Below are 19,429 nucleotides of genomic sequence, written 5' to 3'. Positions count from 1 at the left end.
CAGTTTGTTAAACGCCCTGAAACTGAGCATTTTGATTATAAATCAAACCAAGTCTACAACCACCAATAATCCACATATCAGAATTATAGGCTTTTCCTTTGGAATCGGTTCCTGCTATTATACTTTCAGGAAGCAAGTACATAGACACGTCTGATATCATATTACAAGGCATATACCAACCAACTTATACTGCTTATTTTATATGCGTGTACTTTTCTTTGTCTGACTAGAAGCCTTATTTCCATTGCTCTGTCAAGGCTCTTGACAGGTATACACGTACATGTGCCTTCCTGTTCACGGAATCCGGTTTTAAAAAGCGTTGTCAACAAACGCCTTCCTGTTGGGACCAGTTCATATATGTTAGGGTGCGATAACCTTTGAAGTTATCCAAACTGTACAATTAGTTCTTAAGTCTGAGCGCGGTGATGGGCGACATCACTGAAAGTACAGGGGTGTTTTGATAACCTCGCAAAACAACATCCAGGGGCAGCCCCCACGCTCAGCAACCGTCGAACTCCTCTGAGCCACTGCACTTCATGGTGCATAAAACGACACAAGAAAGGGTTTATCTACAATGGTTAAATGTTAATCTGATGAAATTTTCAGCTCTTAAGAGTATCTTCCTCAGCCAGAACTATTTTCCCCAAACACCATCTTGTTAAGTTTATGGTTTACTTCGAAATTATTGAAATGAAATACATCACCTGTTTGACATTTATAAGAAGGTTCCAATTTGTTAATAGCTATACCTTTTTCATCTCTAGAGGATGCAGCTGAAACTAATAACCACACGATTGAGTGTGAAGCCTGTTTCTTTGTTTAATAGGGCGAAGATGGTTTAAAAAATCGGTCCTCCATTGAAACTTGAAACCATCCTGACTCCTCTGTTTGGGTCGGGTGTCGGAGATTTACACAAACACTTTCGGTTTTACATATAAACAATCATCTCTTGTGTAGCCTAGGCCCCTTTATAGATAATTAAGTACCAATATTAAAAACACGTGGTCGAATTAAAAAAAGGTAAAATAATAAGATTAAGGAGATTTTCACTGTTGAGGGGCAAAGATTCCACATGCAGCTGCAGATGTTAGCCATGCAAGGCATTTATTATTTTTCACTTAAATTTCAATATGTTTGTATGTATGTATTATGCATCTCATCTGTCAAGGCATCCAGTAAATAATGTCAACAATGAATCCCACTAGCCGGTCAGTCAGTACCTTTTCTTACACTAGTCTTACACTGGTCAGACTGACTAAAAAGATGGATCCGGATTTGTTCCATTATCCTTTTTTGCGGTCCAATTTGCGCTTGTCTGGACTTATATCAGCCGGATTCACCTGTAACCCGGAGAAGAGATGTTTCTAATCCAGATACAAGACAATTCTGAACCCGCATTGCATCCCTGGTCGGAAATGTGACACATCCCACAAACAGAACGCCTTCATTTCGTAATGTTTCCACAGTATTCTAAAATCACTTCAGCCCCCCCCGACCATTCCCACCAAAACTCTGTGTGGGTATTAGAAAATGCACTAGATGGACTCCAGACCCCCCCCTCTTTGACTAAGGGGCGTGGTTTTTGTAACAGTTTACAGAACTGAATGTCACAGTTGATCAGAAACATTGCCATACTCAATATATGGCCAGGATCCTGACGCAGCAAATCCCACAACCAGCGGATACTGTGGGCATTTTGCTATCGCCCGATAGAATCAACTATGGCGCAGTGTCTAATTTTCTGCACATACACTTATTGTACGCAGTGGTAAGAAGTTACACAATATCCGCCAAAACATTGTCAGGTTAAATTGTCTCTGCTCCGTTCGAATTACGGCTTGTCAACAGCTGGTACCCTTGCCGTCCTTATGTTTACTGGACATTTTGGGTGCCAGCCAAGTTTGAACACGGACCATTAATGGTCCATGGTTTACACTGGTAGTCATTGACACTTCTTTTTGTCAGTGTATTTTTGGAGTAATTGCCATCATAAACGTAATGACATGACAATGTTTGTGTACATAATATAAAATTCTATTTTGCACTTAAATAATATGCAATAAAAATACTGCAGTAGTACTTCAGTTCAGCTCTGCGCTACCCTCTCTGTGAACAGTTATACTTTCGATTGTATTTAAAGTTTCTAATCTCCATCTCTGTATTCTGTATGCTATCCTTTTCTACCACTAACATAAACAAGTTTAACGAAACCGTTCATGTTTATTGTTCAGGGATCAAGGTGTAGCCTTCTTTTGTTCTGCCAGCTGCATGCGCAGCGGTATAGGCGAGGTCAGGGTGGGGGAGTAGTTTTGAACCACAGATAACCTTCAGATAAAGTTTACGTCAGGGGCACTGGGCTCTGCCGGATTTGATTTTCAACTGATTTAAAAGCTCCTTCCCATCGCGTGATCTCCACAATCTATTAGCTGGGACACACAGCCGGTAAAACCCTAGAGCGGGCTAGGGGCAGATGAATGCCCAACCCCTGCATCTATGGAGTCGTGTGACATTCACACATGCTGGCTTTCGAAACCAGGAAGTAACTTTCGAAATATTGACAGAACACTGTGTAATATGACAATCCACGGATAGGCCCATATTTATAATCCACTTCAATTTGCTGTGTTTGGTTGCAGTGGCGTGGCCAAGCTCTAAGAGGGAGCGGGGTGGGGAGAGTTTGTGCCATCCCCCAAATCCTGTGCCACTGAGTTTGTATAATGGATGGCTTTTTCAAGAACCTTGTTAAATGGGCCTATGTCCACACTAAAGTAGCACGTATCGAGAGTATAAATGGCATGGCGACCGTTAACCACCCCCCCTTAAAAAATCTCAATTTTCCACGGGGAGGCGAGGGTAAGAGGTCCCACGGGGGTGAGTGGATCCCCCCCCCGACTTCTGTTTACAAAACCTTCATAAAGACGTAGTTCCAAGAGTCCGTGAACAGTCTGCAAAACAAATAGCTGTGCGCTTCGCAGACTGTTCCAAAAAATTGCCTGGCGCTGTGCCAGCAGGAAACAAGACCACAAATTATGCAACAACGGATGTGCCGCGCCAAAAGAACCATGTTGTGCAGACTGTTGCTCGAAGGACCAAATCAACTTTCACGTCTGCTGAATCGCACAAGCTGGCAACAATAACTAAGCACAAGAACTCCTGTATACTAAAATTGTTACGCTATAGAATTTGAGCATCGTTAATTATTCTGCCCATTACTCCATTGATTCCGGTATCCACATGCAGCATTATCGACGGGTTGGCTGACTCCAGCACTTTCGGTGGTCAAGTCATCAATTCAGAAATAGATTACAACGAGATGGGTGGTCTTGGGTTCGAATCCTGTCCACGGGCACGTGGACACCATCCCATCCACTGAGGCTCCGAGAGGGAAAATGAGCACACTGCGCTAATGATACTTCAGTGAAAGTTGATTTACATGTAGTTTGCTATATAAATATTTTCTATGCAACGATGTAATTGTAATTTACTAATTTGACAACTCTACTACTATACGGTGCATTTCATCAAGTCACAATAAAAATCCAGGGGTTAAGGAATTGTACATAATCCATAGCTGCAGCCTCATCTACTGCAGGTATCCCACACTTAACATTATCCCTTGGCCATTAGAAATACATTTATAAACACTCTACCCAAGGTAAGAGTCGAGTACAAACAAGGACAGAGATAATGACCTTCCGCTTGGCTTACGCATTTTTGGCGGATGCCAGATGGAAATGTGCACCATCTATAGTGTGAAAGGGTAGCCAGGGTGCCTTGACCTGTCCTTCTTATAATTATTATGATTCCCTATGGTCATGCCTGCGAGGCATCGTTAGTGCTCTCCAGCACGATGATGCCCGGCCCGTGGCCGAGCCTGAGGTTGTCCGAGCCGCCAGTGGCAGGGGTGATGTCCACCGAGCCCGTCTTCGGCCGCAGCCGCCGGCAGCTGAACACCTTGCGGATGCCGCGCCGGAAGGGCCGATTCTTCATGGTGTAGATGATTGGATTGAGGCAGGAGTTAGCCACGGCAAGGATGACAGTAATGTGGTAGTAGACGGACCCGAAGTCCACGATCGACGGGTCGGGGCTCAGGTTGAAGACGACAAAGATAAACTGGTTGGGTGCCCAGCATATGGCGTAGGTGACGCTGACTATCAGTAGGGTCTTCTCCAGCTCTTGGGCCGCGTACACCTGCCACATCTTACAGTTGTCGGACTTCCGGACCGTCGATACTGAAACGTGGCAGGAGATGGACAGAAGCAAATTAGATAAGTTTTAGTGATAGTTCTTTAAAGGGAAAGCATGTGGCGAGTGTTCTCTGAGAGACTGTAAATGGCGATGGTTACCATGTGTAAGGATATGACCATTGAAAAGTGGCATAAGTCCGAATCAGATTGGTGACTACAGCTTCGAGTATGCTACAGGTGAAGGCTGAGTATTTAGACACTCGTAAAACATACCAACCAAAACCAAACCGAGTAAAACCCAACAAAAGACAAACAATTTGGTGAGACCGGCGCCAGAATCAAACAATATGGAGTTCCGTTGGAGTCCCTCTTCTCATGAAACAGAGTTACACTAGTTTAACTAAGCAACCGTTAGCTACATGTATTTATGAATAAATGAAGAAAATACTTTATAAAAAACAAAAATGTATGCGGGTCATCGTTACACACTTTCCGCTGGATGTTGGATATGTCGTATTAAACGCAACCAACGTGTGGGATTCCTTTCTCCCGTGAGTCCTTTATTACGGATGTTTTCAAAGTTGAGCACGTCACTGACGTTTTCACGGAGTGGCGAATCAGTCCTCATGAAAACAAACTTTTGAGAATTTCGCACTTGAAGTTGCTCACTTTAAAGTGCATTCAAAGTTTCACCTACTCATTGGCAGAAAATCTGGGGCCAATTTCATAGAGCTGCTTAAGCACAAAATTTCCTTAAGCGTAAAAAACCCTGCTTAAAAAAGAAAGGTTACCAGCTCAAACTTTATCTGATTATCATGCTAACCAAAAGAGAGCTAAATACGATCCCAAAGCAATATACATCACTTAGAGTTTTGGCTGGCAACCTGATTTATCAAGCAAGGTTTTTTTTGCGCTTAAGCAAAGTTTGTGCTTAAGCAGCTCTATGAAATTGGTCCCTGTACCACACCTAGCGTAAACGCTGACATGTTAATCCAAGAGTTAAGGCCAGCTGCAGTTCTTGGTTTAAGGCCAGTTCATACTTGTCACTAAAGCGAGCACCAACGCTAATTTGTGACGTCGGATCAAAATATTTGCGCTGCGAATTCGCAAAAGTTAAACACATACCTATCTGAGCGAAATTTGGATGCAAATCTTTCGTGACGTCAAATTCGCTTTCAAATTGACCTGGGGTACATATGAAGCGGCCTTTGGGTGAATGCAAATTTGACATCTTGTGTCGTTTGCAGCCAAATTTGCTCGAGCTAAGTTGTTTCCAACTTTTGCGAATTTTCGGCGCTCGTTATCGATCTGACATCGCCAAATCGTGTACGCGTTATATACGAACTGAGTTTTTTAAATACTTTTCACGTAGTTAGGGACGGCGACCATTTAGACCCGGTTTGAAAAGTGCCCCCCGGTAGCCCACCCGGTATAATGCCTACCCGGTATTCAGCCTAATCCAGGCCGGTATAAGGCCTGTCTGCACATTGGCATTTCAAAGTCCCTGATGAAAGGCTTCCCCCAACATGCTTGCACAGATGAATAGGGGTTTAAGCGGATTAGTGTAAACATTGTATAGAGCTGAAGGATTAAAAACCACAAGCAGGTTCCTTCTGGGATAGATTACATGTACCAGTACTTGCAAACAATAGACCCCAGGATGAAGAAGTTCGAGATCAACAACCAGTCCAGCATCCCAGGCCGGTAGCCAGGCCGGTATGAAAGGGGTTTTTGCAGCCGGGCGAGCTTACCGGGGGGCCCTTTTCAAACCGGGTCTAAATGGTCGCGGGCCCTTATTCAATAGCAAAATCTAGAGGACAATTCGAGAGGCCGGTATGGAAAATTCGTCGCTCCGTCTCGAGGTTTCGTTTGAAACGGGTCGTGTGTCTCAGAAAACACTGAATTGGGCATTAAAATGACTTCAGCTACTCTCTTTCTCTCTCTCTTTCTCTGAAAACATTGCTGTCTGCGGTATAAGTGCAGTCATTTCTAAACCATAGTTAAATTGGAAACCATCAGTTTTACCTTGCCATATAATTGACAAGGTAATATTTATGACTATTCTTTCTTTTGGGTAAATTCCGGTATTACTAACATATGTATGATTGCAGCTGTTACATTCATAATAGGGGATTACTGTTGAAAATAATCAGACAATCCAGGTATTCAATTCTTCTTAGCCTAGATCCTGCAGGTACAGCATTTCGTGGTTCGCTTGCGTGTATCGGAGACCGACGGGCAGAATTCGTCATGAATTCCCTGAGACATGAACATCAAAGAAACGTTGTCAATTCGCATGTACAAATTAATCATTGTTATTAATCGTTAATACACTGTTAAGTCAAAACGTGGAAATCTTCAAAGATGGGCTAGACACCCTAAAGGGCTTTTCCTGAGGATAAGCCTAACGATTTCTGTCGTTAACGAGGAAGGACGAACGAAATCTGAGACTCAATTTAAAGTAAGTTATTATCATTATCACCTCGGGTAATTCAAGTGTCCATTTGTTTTCACATACATGTCTAACGTGTAGCAAGCACTAAATGACATGCCCTTGCAAGTGCATGAAGTGAGTACAATTTTGACAGTTTGGCATTCAATGTGGTCTTCGAAAAGTAAGTAATTAAAATTTAATGTTGTAATACTAATGAAGTTTATTGAAATAAAACCAGGCAAGAAATTCGGAAACGCAAAAAAATGTGATGAAATTACAGTTGTCCCACATCCCCGATAAGCGGCGAAGCCACTTAAAATCTTTCTCGGTCATTGATACCCAATAAGTACATTTGAGTTACATTCAAAATTCCTCAGCTAGTATTTCCTGAATATTAAATGGAATAGTTTATCGTTTGGAGTGCATTAAACTTTGTTTTATGTTTTAACTTAACTTTCCACATCGTAGGACAATTACCCATTAATTTGATGCACGAAATTATTTACATTGTGTTGTTTGGTCGAAGATCTTTTGTTTACCCTCGTCTCCAATAGGGTAAAAATACCAGTTACTGACTAGAAACAGACTGACAACCTGAGAAACTTTAACATCGATTAGTTATCGTTTTTACTTTGCGTCATATATTATCTTTGCTTCCCCTGATGTTCCATTCCCATTCCACCTTAATTCCTCATTCGTGTTTGTAATGTAATGCGGTGTTACAAATTGCGTAGATAGCACTCAGGACTGAAAACAAAAACTGTTGTGAGCGGAACGTTGGTTTAGACGGTAAAAGATTAGCTTCTCTGAAGTAGACTATAGCAGTTGTCGTGTTGCATACACAGCCATATAGGTCTTCTTGGCCATTTTCAGCAAATGAGCAAGTAATTGAACCACTTCGTCAGCCTATTTTGCGCGACGTTATATGCCGCGCTGAAAATAGTAGATTTGATTCGTTTGACAACTGCAGGCAAAATAACTGCCGTGTCACTCGATTGAATGCAACAATTCAATTTAACAATTCAACAAAACAGCCTTCCTAGGCGTGTGTTTGGTCGTTCAAATTCATTATCGGGCAAAAATTGGTCATTAATTAACTACAAAGCGCTCTGTTGAACTTTTATTTCCTTAGAATGTTATTGACAAAGGAGTCACTTTGCTTATGTACTTCCACGTATCGAGCTCTTGACAATTTCATGCGCGTGCATGTACATGTATTTCTAGAACTGGCAGCTTGTGGTTGCCACACAAGAGTGTCTTAGGTAGACAGAGAAAAGTTGATTTGGGCCACGGGGAGAGCAATCGAAATGGTCAATTTTAACATGAAAAAGTCTTACTTGTGTGCCATTTCCTGCACCACGTTTGAAAAATCTTTACTGTACTGCGCATGCATTTGAACATAACTGTATAAAATTTACCCCTTACAAATGAATAAATTATTAGTATATTGTTAGTAGTATCATGCAAATGATACAATGATCGTGGGAGTTTACGTATACAACAAAAATGAAGAACTATCTAATGACTTAATTTTAGATGGATTTGCTTTAAGATTTAAAATTTCAAACTTTTATTGCTTGTAATTTGACAACAGATGACGTCATAATGATCTTTAAGTATGTCATAATGACGTTAACCTTGTGAGGATGAGGGTTCGTCTTCCTACTATTTTTCTAGTTGAAAAAAATGACCCGGAGAATTATTGTCTTGAAGGGAAAAAAAGAAGGAAAGGCGGAGGAGAAAATGGAATGGTAACATTAAACAAACAAGGGATTGGGTTAGGCCCAACCACGTAATCAAACATTCCAGATGAAGTGCACTGAGTACTTGGCTTTATGTGGGTGCTATATTGGCCGTGTGTTGACTATAACGTATCTGAGCTTACAACCAGGAAATACCGTTAACATTACATGGTTTGCAGAAAGAGTACGCGGATCATGTTTGAGTGCGATAGCCACTAGTGACGGGCGTTCAAACCAGCGCATGGCCGAATGAACCCGAATCACGGGAACACAATAATCTTCACACCAAAGAACTTTCAACAATGATCGCTGACGGGAAGTTTGAGTGCTTGCACTTCTCTTTACAAACACGACTTCAACGTCGGCGACTGCACAGCAAGGAAGATATATATAGCGCTACTTAAAGCACACGATAGCTTTGCGGTTTGCAAAGCACAAGCTTGTCACGCGCAGAAGATACCACTTATTCTGCCTGAGTGTCTGTAACGACAAGAACTCACTTGTTAAAGAGATGTGAAATCGTCTCTTTGACAAGTAGCATTGAAATATGCTTTCCAAGAAATATGCTCTATGGGATCTTGTAATAAAAACGATCCCCTTCTAGACTTGGGCAAACGTCTTACTACTCGACCAACGACCTCATCAAGTTTGGAGCTGTGTGCCATGAGGATATGCATCCTCGTGTGTTGCCACGGTTAACTATCTCTTCTCGACGCAACCTGGTTTGCTTTCGTTTATTTCTGGAAATTTTCAGAACAAAAGTCTCCCTGGATGTCGGTTTAGATATTTTTTTAAATAGACTGTCTCTTCCCCTTGCACAGCTAGCTCCACAACGTTCAAAACACAGAAGCGTCAGTGTAGGTACAACATTGTACGCTATTCAAGGCTATGAGGCTTGGACCCTCTGAGCCCAAATACCTGCCAAGCATTATTACCTTACCTTCCCAACCAAGAAAAAAGGGACATGCCGAAGTTGTGCTTAAGCATATACAGAGGTCAATTTGCTAATTTTCTGTTGTAAACTTGCAATCAACTTTTTAAACAAAAATCCGAAATTCGCCAAAGAATGCACGCATGTTTCACTTCTATTTGACGTGTTGAAATAAACAATTTCGACCATGCCGGTCCAGACCCTCGTGAACCATACAGAATTGTCCTTGGCAGCTTGCCGATCCTCTATTGAGCCTTCTCATTTTGAAGACTTTGTTTGCACAACATTTACAAAAGATTACATTGAAACTCTTTGCATTTGCTCCGGAGGAGGCTTAAACTCAATAATATAAAACAATACCGATTTCTTACGTTGCGCACGTATCCATCCTGCCGGTTGCTCCAAGCGCATAATTGTTATCCCGTCACATTGGACTCACAACTTACTGAACATTCCCGAAACCATCTCAGCTCCCTTGGAGTAAACTAGTTCATGCAGCACTATCAGGCGCACACGGCTAAACCAAATCTGCCCTCACAGGTACCCATTTACTCCTGAGTGGAGAGAGGCACGTAGGGGTAAAGTGACTTGCCCAGGATCAAAACATGCAGCCACCAGCTGGGCTCGAACCTCCGACCCCATGATGATGATGTGAAATTTAGCCTCAAAGTGGTTGCTATAAAGGTGATGAAATATTTCCATTTTCGACAAATCTTGGTTTCTTCACTTGAATTTCTCGATTTTGGAAGTTTTCCCACAACAAGAGACCAGAATCCAAACTACACAACACAGTCAATTTCATTTAGCTAATTTTTTTTTTTTTTTTGGAGGGGCCGACTTTTATGAGTTATATCAGACACCGAGGCGCGATCTACATATTTTACATACACAGAACCGATCCAGCCACTGTACGACCAACGGCGTGTTATGCGTGTAGTGTCGTACATAACGCTGGGGATATGTACCGTGAATTTCAACGTCTCCTTGCAATGTTACAATGAAAGATAGACCTCGGTTTCAAAATCTTACTTCATGTAAACTTAATGTACTTTTGTGTTCGTCTGTCAAGGCCATACGATTAATGCGGGAATGAGGCCTGACAGAATCGGGGCTACGTTAGATCGATATGCAAAGGCATCCAGTCGGGAAGAGAAAAAAAATCCTGAGAAAACTGTCAGCAAATATGAAACCTTCACACCTTTTTCAACCACGGCTTACTTTTGCAAATTTCAGGAAAACTTCGCATTCTTTGTTTTAAGCCTTCGAAAATTGTACCAAATGTAAACAAACTGTACCGCTCACGAAAAGAGCGTTACACAAAAATCACTAGTTTTGACCACTGTAATACTATTTCTCGGTTTATTTTCACACACAAAAAAGTTAGGAAAAGGCCTCGTCATACCATGAAAATATTTGGGTCAGGTATTTTTATTTCCAAAAAATGAAAAATAAGACGTAAATTTCACGAAATGAAAGAGCTGCTTGCCTGGCACAAATTCAAATGGCTCTCATTACGTTTGCAAATGACCCTAAAAATGGGACATACGCAGTTCAAAATTCCCCGCTGAAACATACATGTTACATGAATAGGGTCACATTACTACTGGTGTAGTTTGTGGGTTTTCTGCGACTTACAGTTCTGTTTTATTCATTTTATAACTACTGGTATGCCACTGACGGGAGTATGCATTTCGATACTCCCAACTTCTACGTCCAAGTGGGTCCGTACCGGGTCCGGACAGACAACAATGTCAGGGTCACGCACAAAGGGATGCCGGCAAGGTGAACTCTCGCCTCTTATTTAACTGTGACCTTGGACATTGACCGCGACAGGTCACAACCCACGAAGATGCAACAATAGTTTTTGCCGCACATCAATATCCAAATTGTGGTTTTCCGTAAATTTGTCCTACTTATTGTCAGGTCTCACTCCCTGCAGTAAAAGAATTCTGTGTTATCGTGTTTCCCTGTTTTCCTTAAATTTTCATATCAGTAGATGTCCACAAATGAATGTTTGGAAAACTATGTAACATTATAATTATAGTGGGTTGTTAAATAATTATAAGGGCGTACATGTGACTATTAAATAATACATGCTGATTGGGTCTGTATTCCAATAATCATTCACTGATTGTCGTATAGTTCATTAAGCGTAATAAAACTTTTTCCATAGAATTGTGTTTCGAAGGGCTTAGTCCTCGAGTACAACCGTTTAAGCGTTGCGCTTGATGGGATTCTGTAACAAGATTATTCAAGTGCAGGTTCACATGTTTACTTACCTTTTCGCTCTCTTTTCTCCTTCAAAGTCCTAGCTTGAACCTTTAGCGTCTTGATGACCTTCCACTGAGTTAACACCATGAAGGCGAAAGGTGCTAGATAGTAAGAAGTGAAATTCCACAAGCCAAGCACGACCTGGAATCCCTTGGTGGGCCAGCCAAAGAAAGAGCAGCGACCGTACTCGTCGTTTCCGTACACGTAGAAGGTGTAAGAATTGGTGATGATGCCGACTGCCCAGCAGGTACCGATCATGATGGCCGTGTTCCTTGGTGTGTAGATGTTCTTGTACTTGATGGGATGGACGATGGCGATGTAGCGCTCCAAGTTGACGGTGACCAGGCTGCAGATGGATACTTGGGCGGTGGTCCACAGCGGGAACTTGGAGGAGTAGAGACGGCACTTGAGGTCGCCCCAAAACCCGGGGCTGGGGTCAGGAGCGTGGGGGAACAGATGGAAGGGGACCGCCCAGATGCACACGACGAGGTCCACCAGCGCCAGGTGGACAAGGAAATTGCTGGTTTGGGAGCGCAGGCTGGGGACCCGCAGTAGCACCAGGCAGACCAGGAAGTTGCCGGCAATCCCCAGCACGGCGATGATGCCGTAGATCGCGCGCACCGCCATGCTGTTCTCGATCTCGCTGACGGCCCAGCCGGCGTTCAGTTCCGTGTCTCCGACATCACCGTCTGTTGTGGTCGTCAAGAAAGTCATGGTGCTTGCTACTGCTGTGCTGCTGATATCCAGTCGGTAGAAGACTCCCGATACGCTGTATGTTTAATGCGTCCAGCATAAACAACAGTTGCTTCACCTTGCCGTAATGTTAGGAAATCCTCGGAGTTGCAACGCGTTGGTTTCCGAACCAAAGTCCTTTGTTTAATGTCACAAACTGTACAGAGCAAACTTAGCAGCATTCAGGAAATACATGTGTGTACGGCAGAAATGAAGTGGCTAGCTAGAGCGTCCCACAACGATGCAACTGTGAGTACGACGGCCCTCGTGCGATGGAATTGTGCAAAAGGAAGACCTACCTGGGGGCGGGCTTCGCTGCCTCTTATAATTTGACCTTTGGTCCTCCCGGTGGACCTTACAGGACACTGGGAAAGGCTTGTGCCCAAAAATACGTAAAAGCCACCGACTCGAAAAGTATATTGCAGGTTTTGTTTATTGCTGCCTTTATCAACGAATTTATATTTAGTGCACACGTCATGCGCACCTAGACGAGTACACGTCATGCGCACATGGACAATTAATAAGTTGGCCAATCAAGTGGTAGAGCACCATCACTAGTCAAGATATGGTGATCCCATTTTAACGTCAACACTATCAAAAGCTATCTCTTTGAACATGTAGGTTTAACGTAATTTATTTCACAAACATTTTAACAGTGTTTAATCGAAAATGTTAATAATTATTTTATTTGACAATACGAAAATTGTAATATTAACGACAATTACAAATTGTTTCCGTGGCAAGATTTAACTCCTTGATTATCTTGATAACATAGGTCCACGGACACGACAAAACTCCGCCCTAGCCAATTTACGTATGGCTTTTACATATTTTCCGATACAACTTACTAGGACATGTATATACTTGATAGAACAAAGCGCCCTCTCTCTTTCGCGCAGAGAGCCTATAATTATGCTCGTACGGTAATTTTCAGGTGGAGCTACGTGAAGTGTGTTAAGTCTGTGATTCACTGAGCGGCCCGGATTCCACCGCTGAGATATTTCCTATCGTCCCTTCAGTGGCAGTAACTATACAGTGTCCCTTGGGCTCCCCCGTAGCCTCCGTCCCCCAATGGGAAACTAACCTTACCCTAAAATTACTTCGGTTCCTGAATCCTTAGAAAAATCGTGGTCGTCGATTGGTGCACCCTTGTTCTATCTTTGTACAAACTTCGTGTCATTAGGGCATTCAATCTATTATATCTCACCAGGGGGGCGGTAAACTGAACCCCCCCCCCGAAGTAAAATCATACTCCTGACAAGCAATGTGCCAACCGTGCGTAAACTTCTTGAGCTAAAGCGCATGTCATTATTTCACAAACTGCATGTTGTTTGGATAAATCGCGCCCTGAGCGCTTCCTCCGGGATGCCTTGGCTCCAATTCTCCTCTCCAGCGATCATGCGGGCGGCCATTCTCCCTACCTCGTCGGATAGCATCGCCCCGTAGCCATATCCACCAACCGCAAGGCCAAGTCTGGGCGAGAGCATGTCACAGTAAGGGAGTTCGGTCCGCGTGCGTGTGCACACGCACATGTCCGCTTGGACAGACACTGGCGTGAAGTCTACATTTAAAAAAACAACTTAATATTTACTGAGCCCATTCATAACTTAGAGCTTGCGTCTTTGACTGAAAGCCGGTGCAAGATATAGGCCTAAAACAACAGTGTTTTAATTTCATTGAATAAAGATCTGTTAAAGCAGCTCTTTATGCGGTCATCAAACCGCGTGATGTACTTTGTTAAAAAACAACATACACATATTATTTTGAACTTGAGCAAAACGAAAAAAATCACCAATCCTACTACCTTGCTCTAGCCCTTCTCGATTAATATAATAACACTGCCAGTTTTCAGGTATTTGGAGCTCTCACCTTTGACGATACTCAAAAGCAAATCCCGGTATTTTGCCACCAATTTTGGATCGGGCTGAGAGAGAAACCAGTCTTTCACCTCCTTCAAAGTGTTCAGCCTACGCTGGTCCTGGTATCCTGGCCCCAGCTTCAGGTAGTATTTTCCTGGGTAAGTGGGGATGAGAAACACGCCTGTGTATAAGAGATGACGATCAATGCACGGGCAATCTCTCAAATCTACGAGTTTCCCCGCAGAACCTCACAAACTCACACAATTTGGAATTCCTATATATATGATACATAAGGCAAACTTACTTCTGCTACATGCACATGGAAGAGTGAAAGTTGAAGTGTTTCTTCACAACAAACACGAGTGCAAATGCAATCAGCTAATGCATTACAAGCACCTTCGTTTCGATATTAATCTTTGTAAAGCATTTGACAGAAACTAGGTTTGAAACTATCTCTCAACGATAGGATCTTTGGTATGCTATTTTCGGGTATTTTGTCTGCATCGCTCATATCTGCTCTACTTATCTTATCTTAAGGCTCTTATCATAAATATGTAATTTTGTACCAAATAAATGTATTGCTTTATGGAATAACCTTGACCTCACCATCCGGGTATCGCACAGGGGGAATTATATAGCAGTTCCATTCCGGGTCAGTGAAGGATGTCATTGTGGGCATCGCTCGAAGCTTCTCCAAATCGCTCTCCCCAACCTCCAGCTTGACCACAAATGTCCCATCGATCCCAAGGTCCAGCTTTTTGGAGGGCGGCAATAGGTTCTTGAGGTGTGTAAAAGCGCCCGTGCACAGGAGCACCTTCTTGGCCGAGAGGCGGCGCCCTTTCTTGGTCAAGAGCTGCAGTAGTGGTTCGCCCTGCCCGTGTTCCAGCGACTCCTGCACCGCCTCAACCACGTCTTCTATTATATCACAGCCTTGGTGGGCGGCTATCTGTTGCTGCGCACGGACAATCATGCGAGGATTAGCGTGGCCGGCGTTAGCCACAAACAACATGGCGGAATCGCCGTATTGACTGACGTCCAAGAAAGGATACCTTTCACGGACGCCCTCTGCCGTCAGTAGAACACCTTCCGTCTTGGCAAGTGGCACCGCTACGCTATCGATATTGTTGCCGAACATGATGTGGCCCAATTCCCCGCTGAGTTTTATACCTACGCACACATAAAGGTTTTTTATTGTTAAGTCGTGCTTTGACTAGCCTTTTCCTGACGCCTTTGCGGCCTTAGCAGGCATACATTAGAGCGACAACGGGGCTTCAGCTGAGAGCGTCATGCACTCCAGCTGACTGGGTTGATCTCCGCCCCAATCGCTGCCAGGCCGACTTCGCTATCCTGTCTCAGTGCCAGCCAAGTTACACGAGGGCCTTGACAGAGCCACTTAGGCCTGCAATGAGCTTTCGAAATCCAAGGACTTTGTCGTCATGAATTAACAAAAGAGAAAAACACAAGAAAAAAAACTTGCAGTCCTGTGACTAGCTCAAACAGAGTGGCATTACTAAAGAATTGCCCGCATGATTTTTAATAAGGGAATAAATATTATGTGCTTGGATAATGCTTGAAGGTTTGCATGCTGGATTTATGATAGGTAGGAGGTTTGTGGAGACACCATGTGGATTATCTTTTTGTGAGTATGCGCTGAATCACACATACATAAAAAAAGAAATAATCCACATGGTGTCTATGCAAACTTCCTACCTTTTTAGAGCTCCCTCCGTCAACAACTGAAGGCCATTTTTTAATGTTTTTTATTAAAAGTATGCGTTTGACGCTAAGCACGCAGAGTACGCATAAGAAATTTAATCCAGCAGGGATGGTCTTTGTGTACACGCAGAACGCGTGCAAGAACCCGTTTGTAACCACCTGTCTTTCTTTCACCAATTGGGGGTGCACTTCAGCTCGAGGCAGATACCATGGGTCAAACATTTCCCCGGAACTATCTTATGCAAGATAAATTAAAACACTTTGAAAATTGAAACACGTGAACGGTGAATTAGATATTAAATTTCAAGGAAAATTATTGATTGCGATATCCTTTTTTCCCTCTTTTTGGGGGGATCTAGCATTTATAACAAACTTGTTTAACAGAGAAACCTGGGATTCATAAAGCACTGGGGGTTTTGTCGACTCATGCTAAATCTGGTTTGTGCTGAGCATAAAGTCGAGCCCATTCTTGTACGAAGCTACAGTTCCGAGTCTATTCTCTGACTTAAACTATTTCCCATTGTTTACGCGAACATGGAGTCTCGAGTCTATGGCGCTCTTGCTGTTAACCCTTCGTGTGAGTATCATAAACACCTTTGTTCCATTCATTAAAGTGCACGGGTTTGGGCTACGTGAAACACTGAGAGTATTCGTGCAGTCAACACCGTCAGTGCTGGATACATACTCCCTTCTCTTCCTCTTGTGCCTTGGATTCATTATTATTCGTGTGCCATCGCAGCGAAACCTATCGGACTGAAACCACCACAGGACTCTATGAAATTGAGGAATGGTGTATCGCATTCACGAGAGTATAGTTAGCACTTTTCGAGCCATTTCGAACCCAAAATGAGGTTCACTGGTCCTTACATGTTCTCATGTATAAGTCATTCTGAAATGCCTACGTACTACGTATTGCTATTTCGTTTGGAAAATGAGCAACCTTGCAAGGATTCAAATTACGATACAAATTTTGGAGTTAAATAATAAGAATAAAGAATTTCTATAAAGTGCAGATATCCACCTAAAATTGCTTAACACAAGAAAATATACAAGCTTTCTCTTCAAAGCAAGAGAATACAAGTATGTTCATCAGACGTTTGTAATGAAATGAGATTTATGTAATGGACCGTGCACTCATGGAACAGCGATTCTGACACATCTGTCATCTCACGACTGGTTGTTTTAGATTCCTAAAAATAATCTTCACTTTAAACAAAGGAGTGACGTCATAAAAATAGCTTAACAAAATTAATGTTAATACACTGTCAAGTGACGCGTGTCGACCAATAGGAATAGAAAAACTCTCGCATGTATTTATGAATGTTGATTTCCACTGGTTTTGATCGCTGCGGACCACGCGTACAGTACTAGTAGAGAGAGAGGAGGCATTCTTAACTTCAAATGCAGCGATCATGAGAAGTTCCAATACATGCCTTCACCTGCTTGATTAATTAAGCAAATATACTTCGTGTGATTTTCACTTAACGCTGAAACTTGGGCGGTGTACTTATCAATATGGTTTCAAAGATTGTTTGGGAAAAGAAATCGACCCTTGGGTACCATTATTGTCAAATGTCGAAACCAAAACGATGTAGAAATGTTTAACAGGCTATAAAATCAGCACATTGTGATCAACTGGACAAGGGGATCAGGATCGATCTCTTTTGCCCACTGCTGTGCTTTGAAATCCTAGTCGGTACATCACCTGCTGTTGCTTCCAGCTCAGTCAGAGCTTTGAAAGTCCTCATGGTCATCAAACTCCGAAGGTGATGGCTACCCTGGTACTTCCGCACCGCCCGGGCAGCGTCATAGTGAGAGGCGAAGATCTCACAGAAGCGGCGGTCCTGCATGAGTGTTAGCAAAACGCCATTTGAAGAAAAAGCTGTTTGAGAAGAGCCACTCAAAGAATTGGATGTACGGACCTTCCGTGTGGTCGTAGCGGTGGGTCATTTGTTTCCCTGGGATACTGCGTGCTAAATCTTTTCTGCGCTTTCAGTAACAGTTAAGCTTAAATGAAAAAGACCTCTAATATGACTGCAAGGCAGATCCACCATCGAAGCTTCAGGGAGAATCCAGGAATCCAGGAATTTCTTAATGTAAGGCTTAACCTTGTTTGAGGGGTGTGTTACATGTTTTTACTTGCTTCTGAAAGAAGGGAAATTATAAAGTCCCCGAAGCGCCTTTTTTCCTTATTATTTTAAAACAGAATTGCCCCATTTCGGGAAGACTATTCCCCCCTGCCCCGAAATCCGCCAATGGATAGCCATGACTTCTACATGATATCTAAAATAACCTAACATTCAATTTCAACGCTGTTTTGAATGGTTCGTTCTTTCTACATTCTTTCCTTTCTTTGACGGACTTCCAGAAATTACCGAGATTCAGTTTATGTCCTACCTCTTGACTGGGCTCAGTCGGTCCAATCAGACACACCTTGCGGCCAGGCTTCGAGGCATGTCTTGCCGCCGACGAACCCCACAATCCGGCCCCCACGATACAAATATCGTACAACACCATGCTTGGCCGTGACTGCGAGCTGTTATGTCATGCAGTCGAACATTCAGTCGAACATAAAGTAAACAATATTAAACTTTGAACCTATGTGTCCATTGTCCACTGTAATGATTGCTATCACAGTTCGCGCTGACGCTGAGATTACTGGGGGAGCACAGGGCTAAATGTGTTCCAAAGGTCAATTCCTTTCATCATGCGTCGACTAAAAAAACCACAAATCTCCTCCTCAGTTTTGACAAGAGCATACTAATTTTATTCAAATCTATTTTCCACCAGCAAACATCGTTTAACGGGGTTAAAGTTCAATCTGCAGGCCTGCTTGATTCCAATAATGTCAAACACACTTTAGCTTTCAGCGAAGTGCCGGATGGAGCTGTAAATGACCTAAGGCAATACGGTACATTACCTGAAGGGAGGGGAGCGGCCCCGTAAAAACTCCCCCTCCCCCCCCCCGAGGAAAGCCCAGCTAGGTAGCAAATGGGGCAACTGCCCTCCTGTGGGAACTTTCGTCTCTATTTTACTCCCCCCCAATCTGGCCACTGACACCACGAGCGGAACCAAGAGAGGGCGCAATTTTCCAATTTCTCTCGCAATGGCGGTACTGCTGATGGGAACTGCACCTAGCTTGCTGGTTCATATACGACTATAAATGCACACGCACGTTGCGGTCGCGTAGCTATCAACAAAATAAGCACTCTTCACTCCACTTCATGGTTTTGGCTCTTTTCAACTTACGACGGTGTGCTTCTGCTCAAGGTAGACTGGTTCCCGTCCCGTACGTAGTCTCAAGAGGTCTTACAGACGTCCTCCGAACGTAGGGGCCGGTAGTGGCAGAATCCTGCCGGTTTTATGTAAACGAGAAAACAAAGCCAACCCAATGCACAAATCAAGTAGGAGCTGATAGAATATTTCGTCTTTTCTTCGTCCAATCCAATCGTCTCAGTCCAATCCTGTGTCCTTTCTGATTAATTCAAGAACGGCAAGACATAAGACTCTATATACATGCTTAGCTGTGAGAGATGCTGAACGACGGTATGTTTACT

At 43.1% G+C, this 19,429-nt stretch overlaps 2 protein-coding genes across 2 annotated transcripts; both read right to left on the bottom strand.

Moving 5' to 3' along the window:
• Positions 1 to 1,066: 1,066 nt before the first annotated feature.
• Positions 1,067 to 12,768, bottom strand: LOC110974058 (allatostatin-A receptor-like). Its single transcript, XM_022225382.2, has 2 exons — positions 11,574 to 12,768; positions 1,067 to 4,232 (listed from the first exon to the last, which is right to left on the bottom strand). The coding sequence occupies exons 1-2, from the start codon at positions 12,277 to 12,279 to the stop codon at positions 3,814 to 3,816; spliced, it is 1,125 nt and encodes a 374-aa protein (XP_022081074.1). The 5' UTR covers positions 12,280 to 12,768; the 3' UTR covers positions 1,067 to 3,813.
• A 147-nt stretch (positions 12,769 to 12,915) lies between these two features.
• LOC110974057 (uncharacterized) lies at positions 12,916 to 18,456 on the bottom strand. The gene is made up of 5 exons (XM_022225381.2): positions 18,270 to 18,456; positions 17,578 to 17,716; positions 14,763 to 15,323; positions 14,167 to 14,310; positions 12,916 to 13,858 (listed from the first exon to the last, which is right to left on the bottom strand). Exons 1-5 carry the CDS (start codon positions 18,387 to 18,389, stop codon positions 13,611 to 13,613), a joined length of 1,212 nt encoding a protein of 403 aa, XP_022081073.2. The 5' UTR covers positions 18,390 to 18,456; the 3' UTR covers positions 12,916 to 13,610.
• Positions 18,457 to 19,429: the final 973 nt, after the last annotated feature.

This window comes from Acanthaster planci, linkage group LG04 (assembly GCF_054643075.1).
Source record: "Acanthaster planci isolate LZ-2023a linkage group LG04, COTS_SCS, whole genome shotgun sequence".
NCBI lineage: Eukaryota > Metazoa > Echinodermata > Asteroidea > Valvatida > Acanthasteridae > Acanthaster > Acanthaster planci.
Note: the sequence above shows the minus strand (reverse complement) of the source record. Positions and strands in the feature narration are given on the sequence as shown.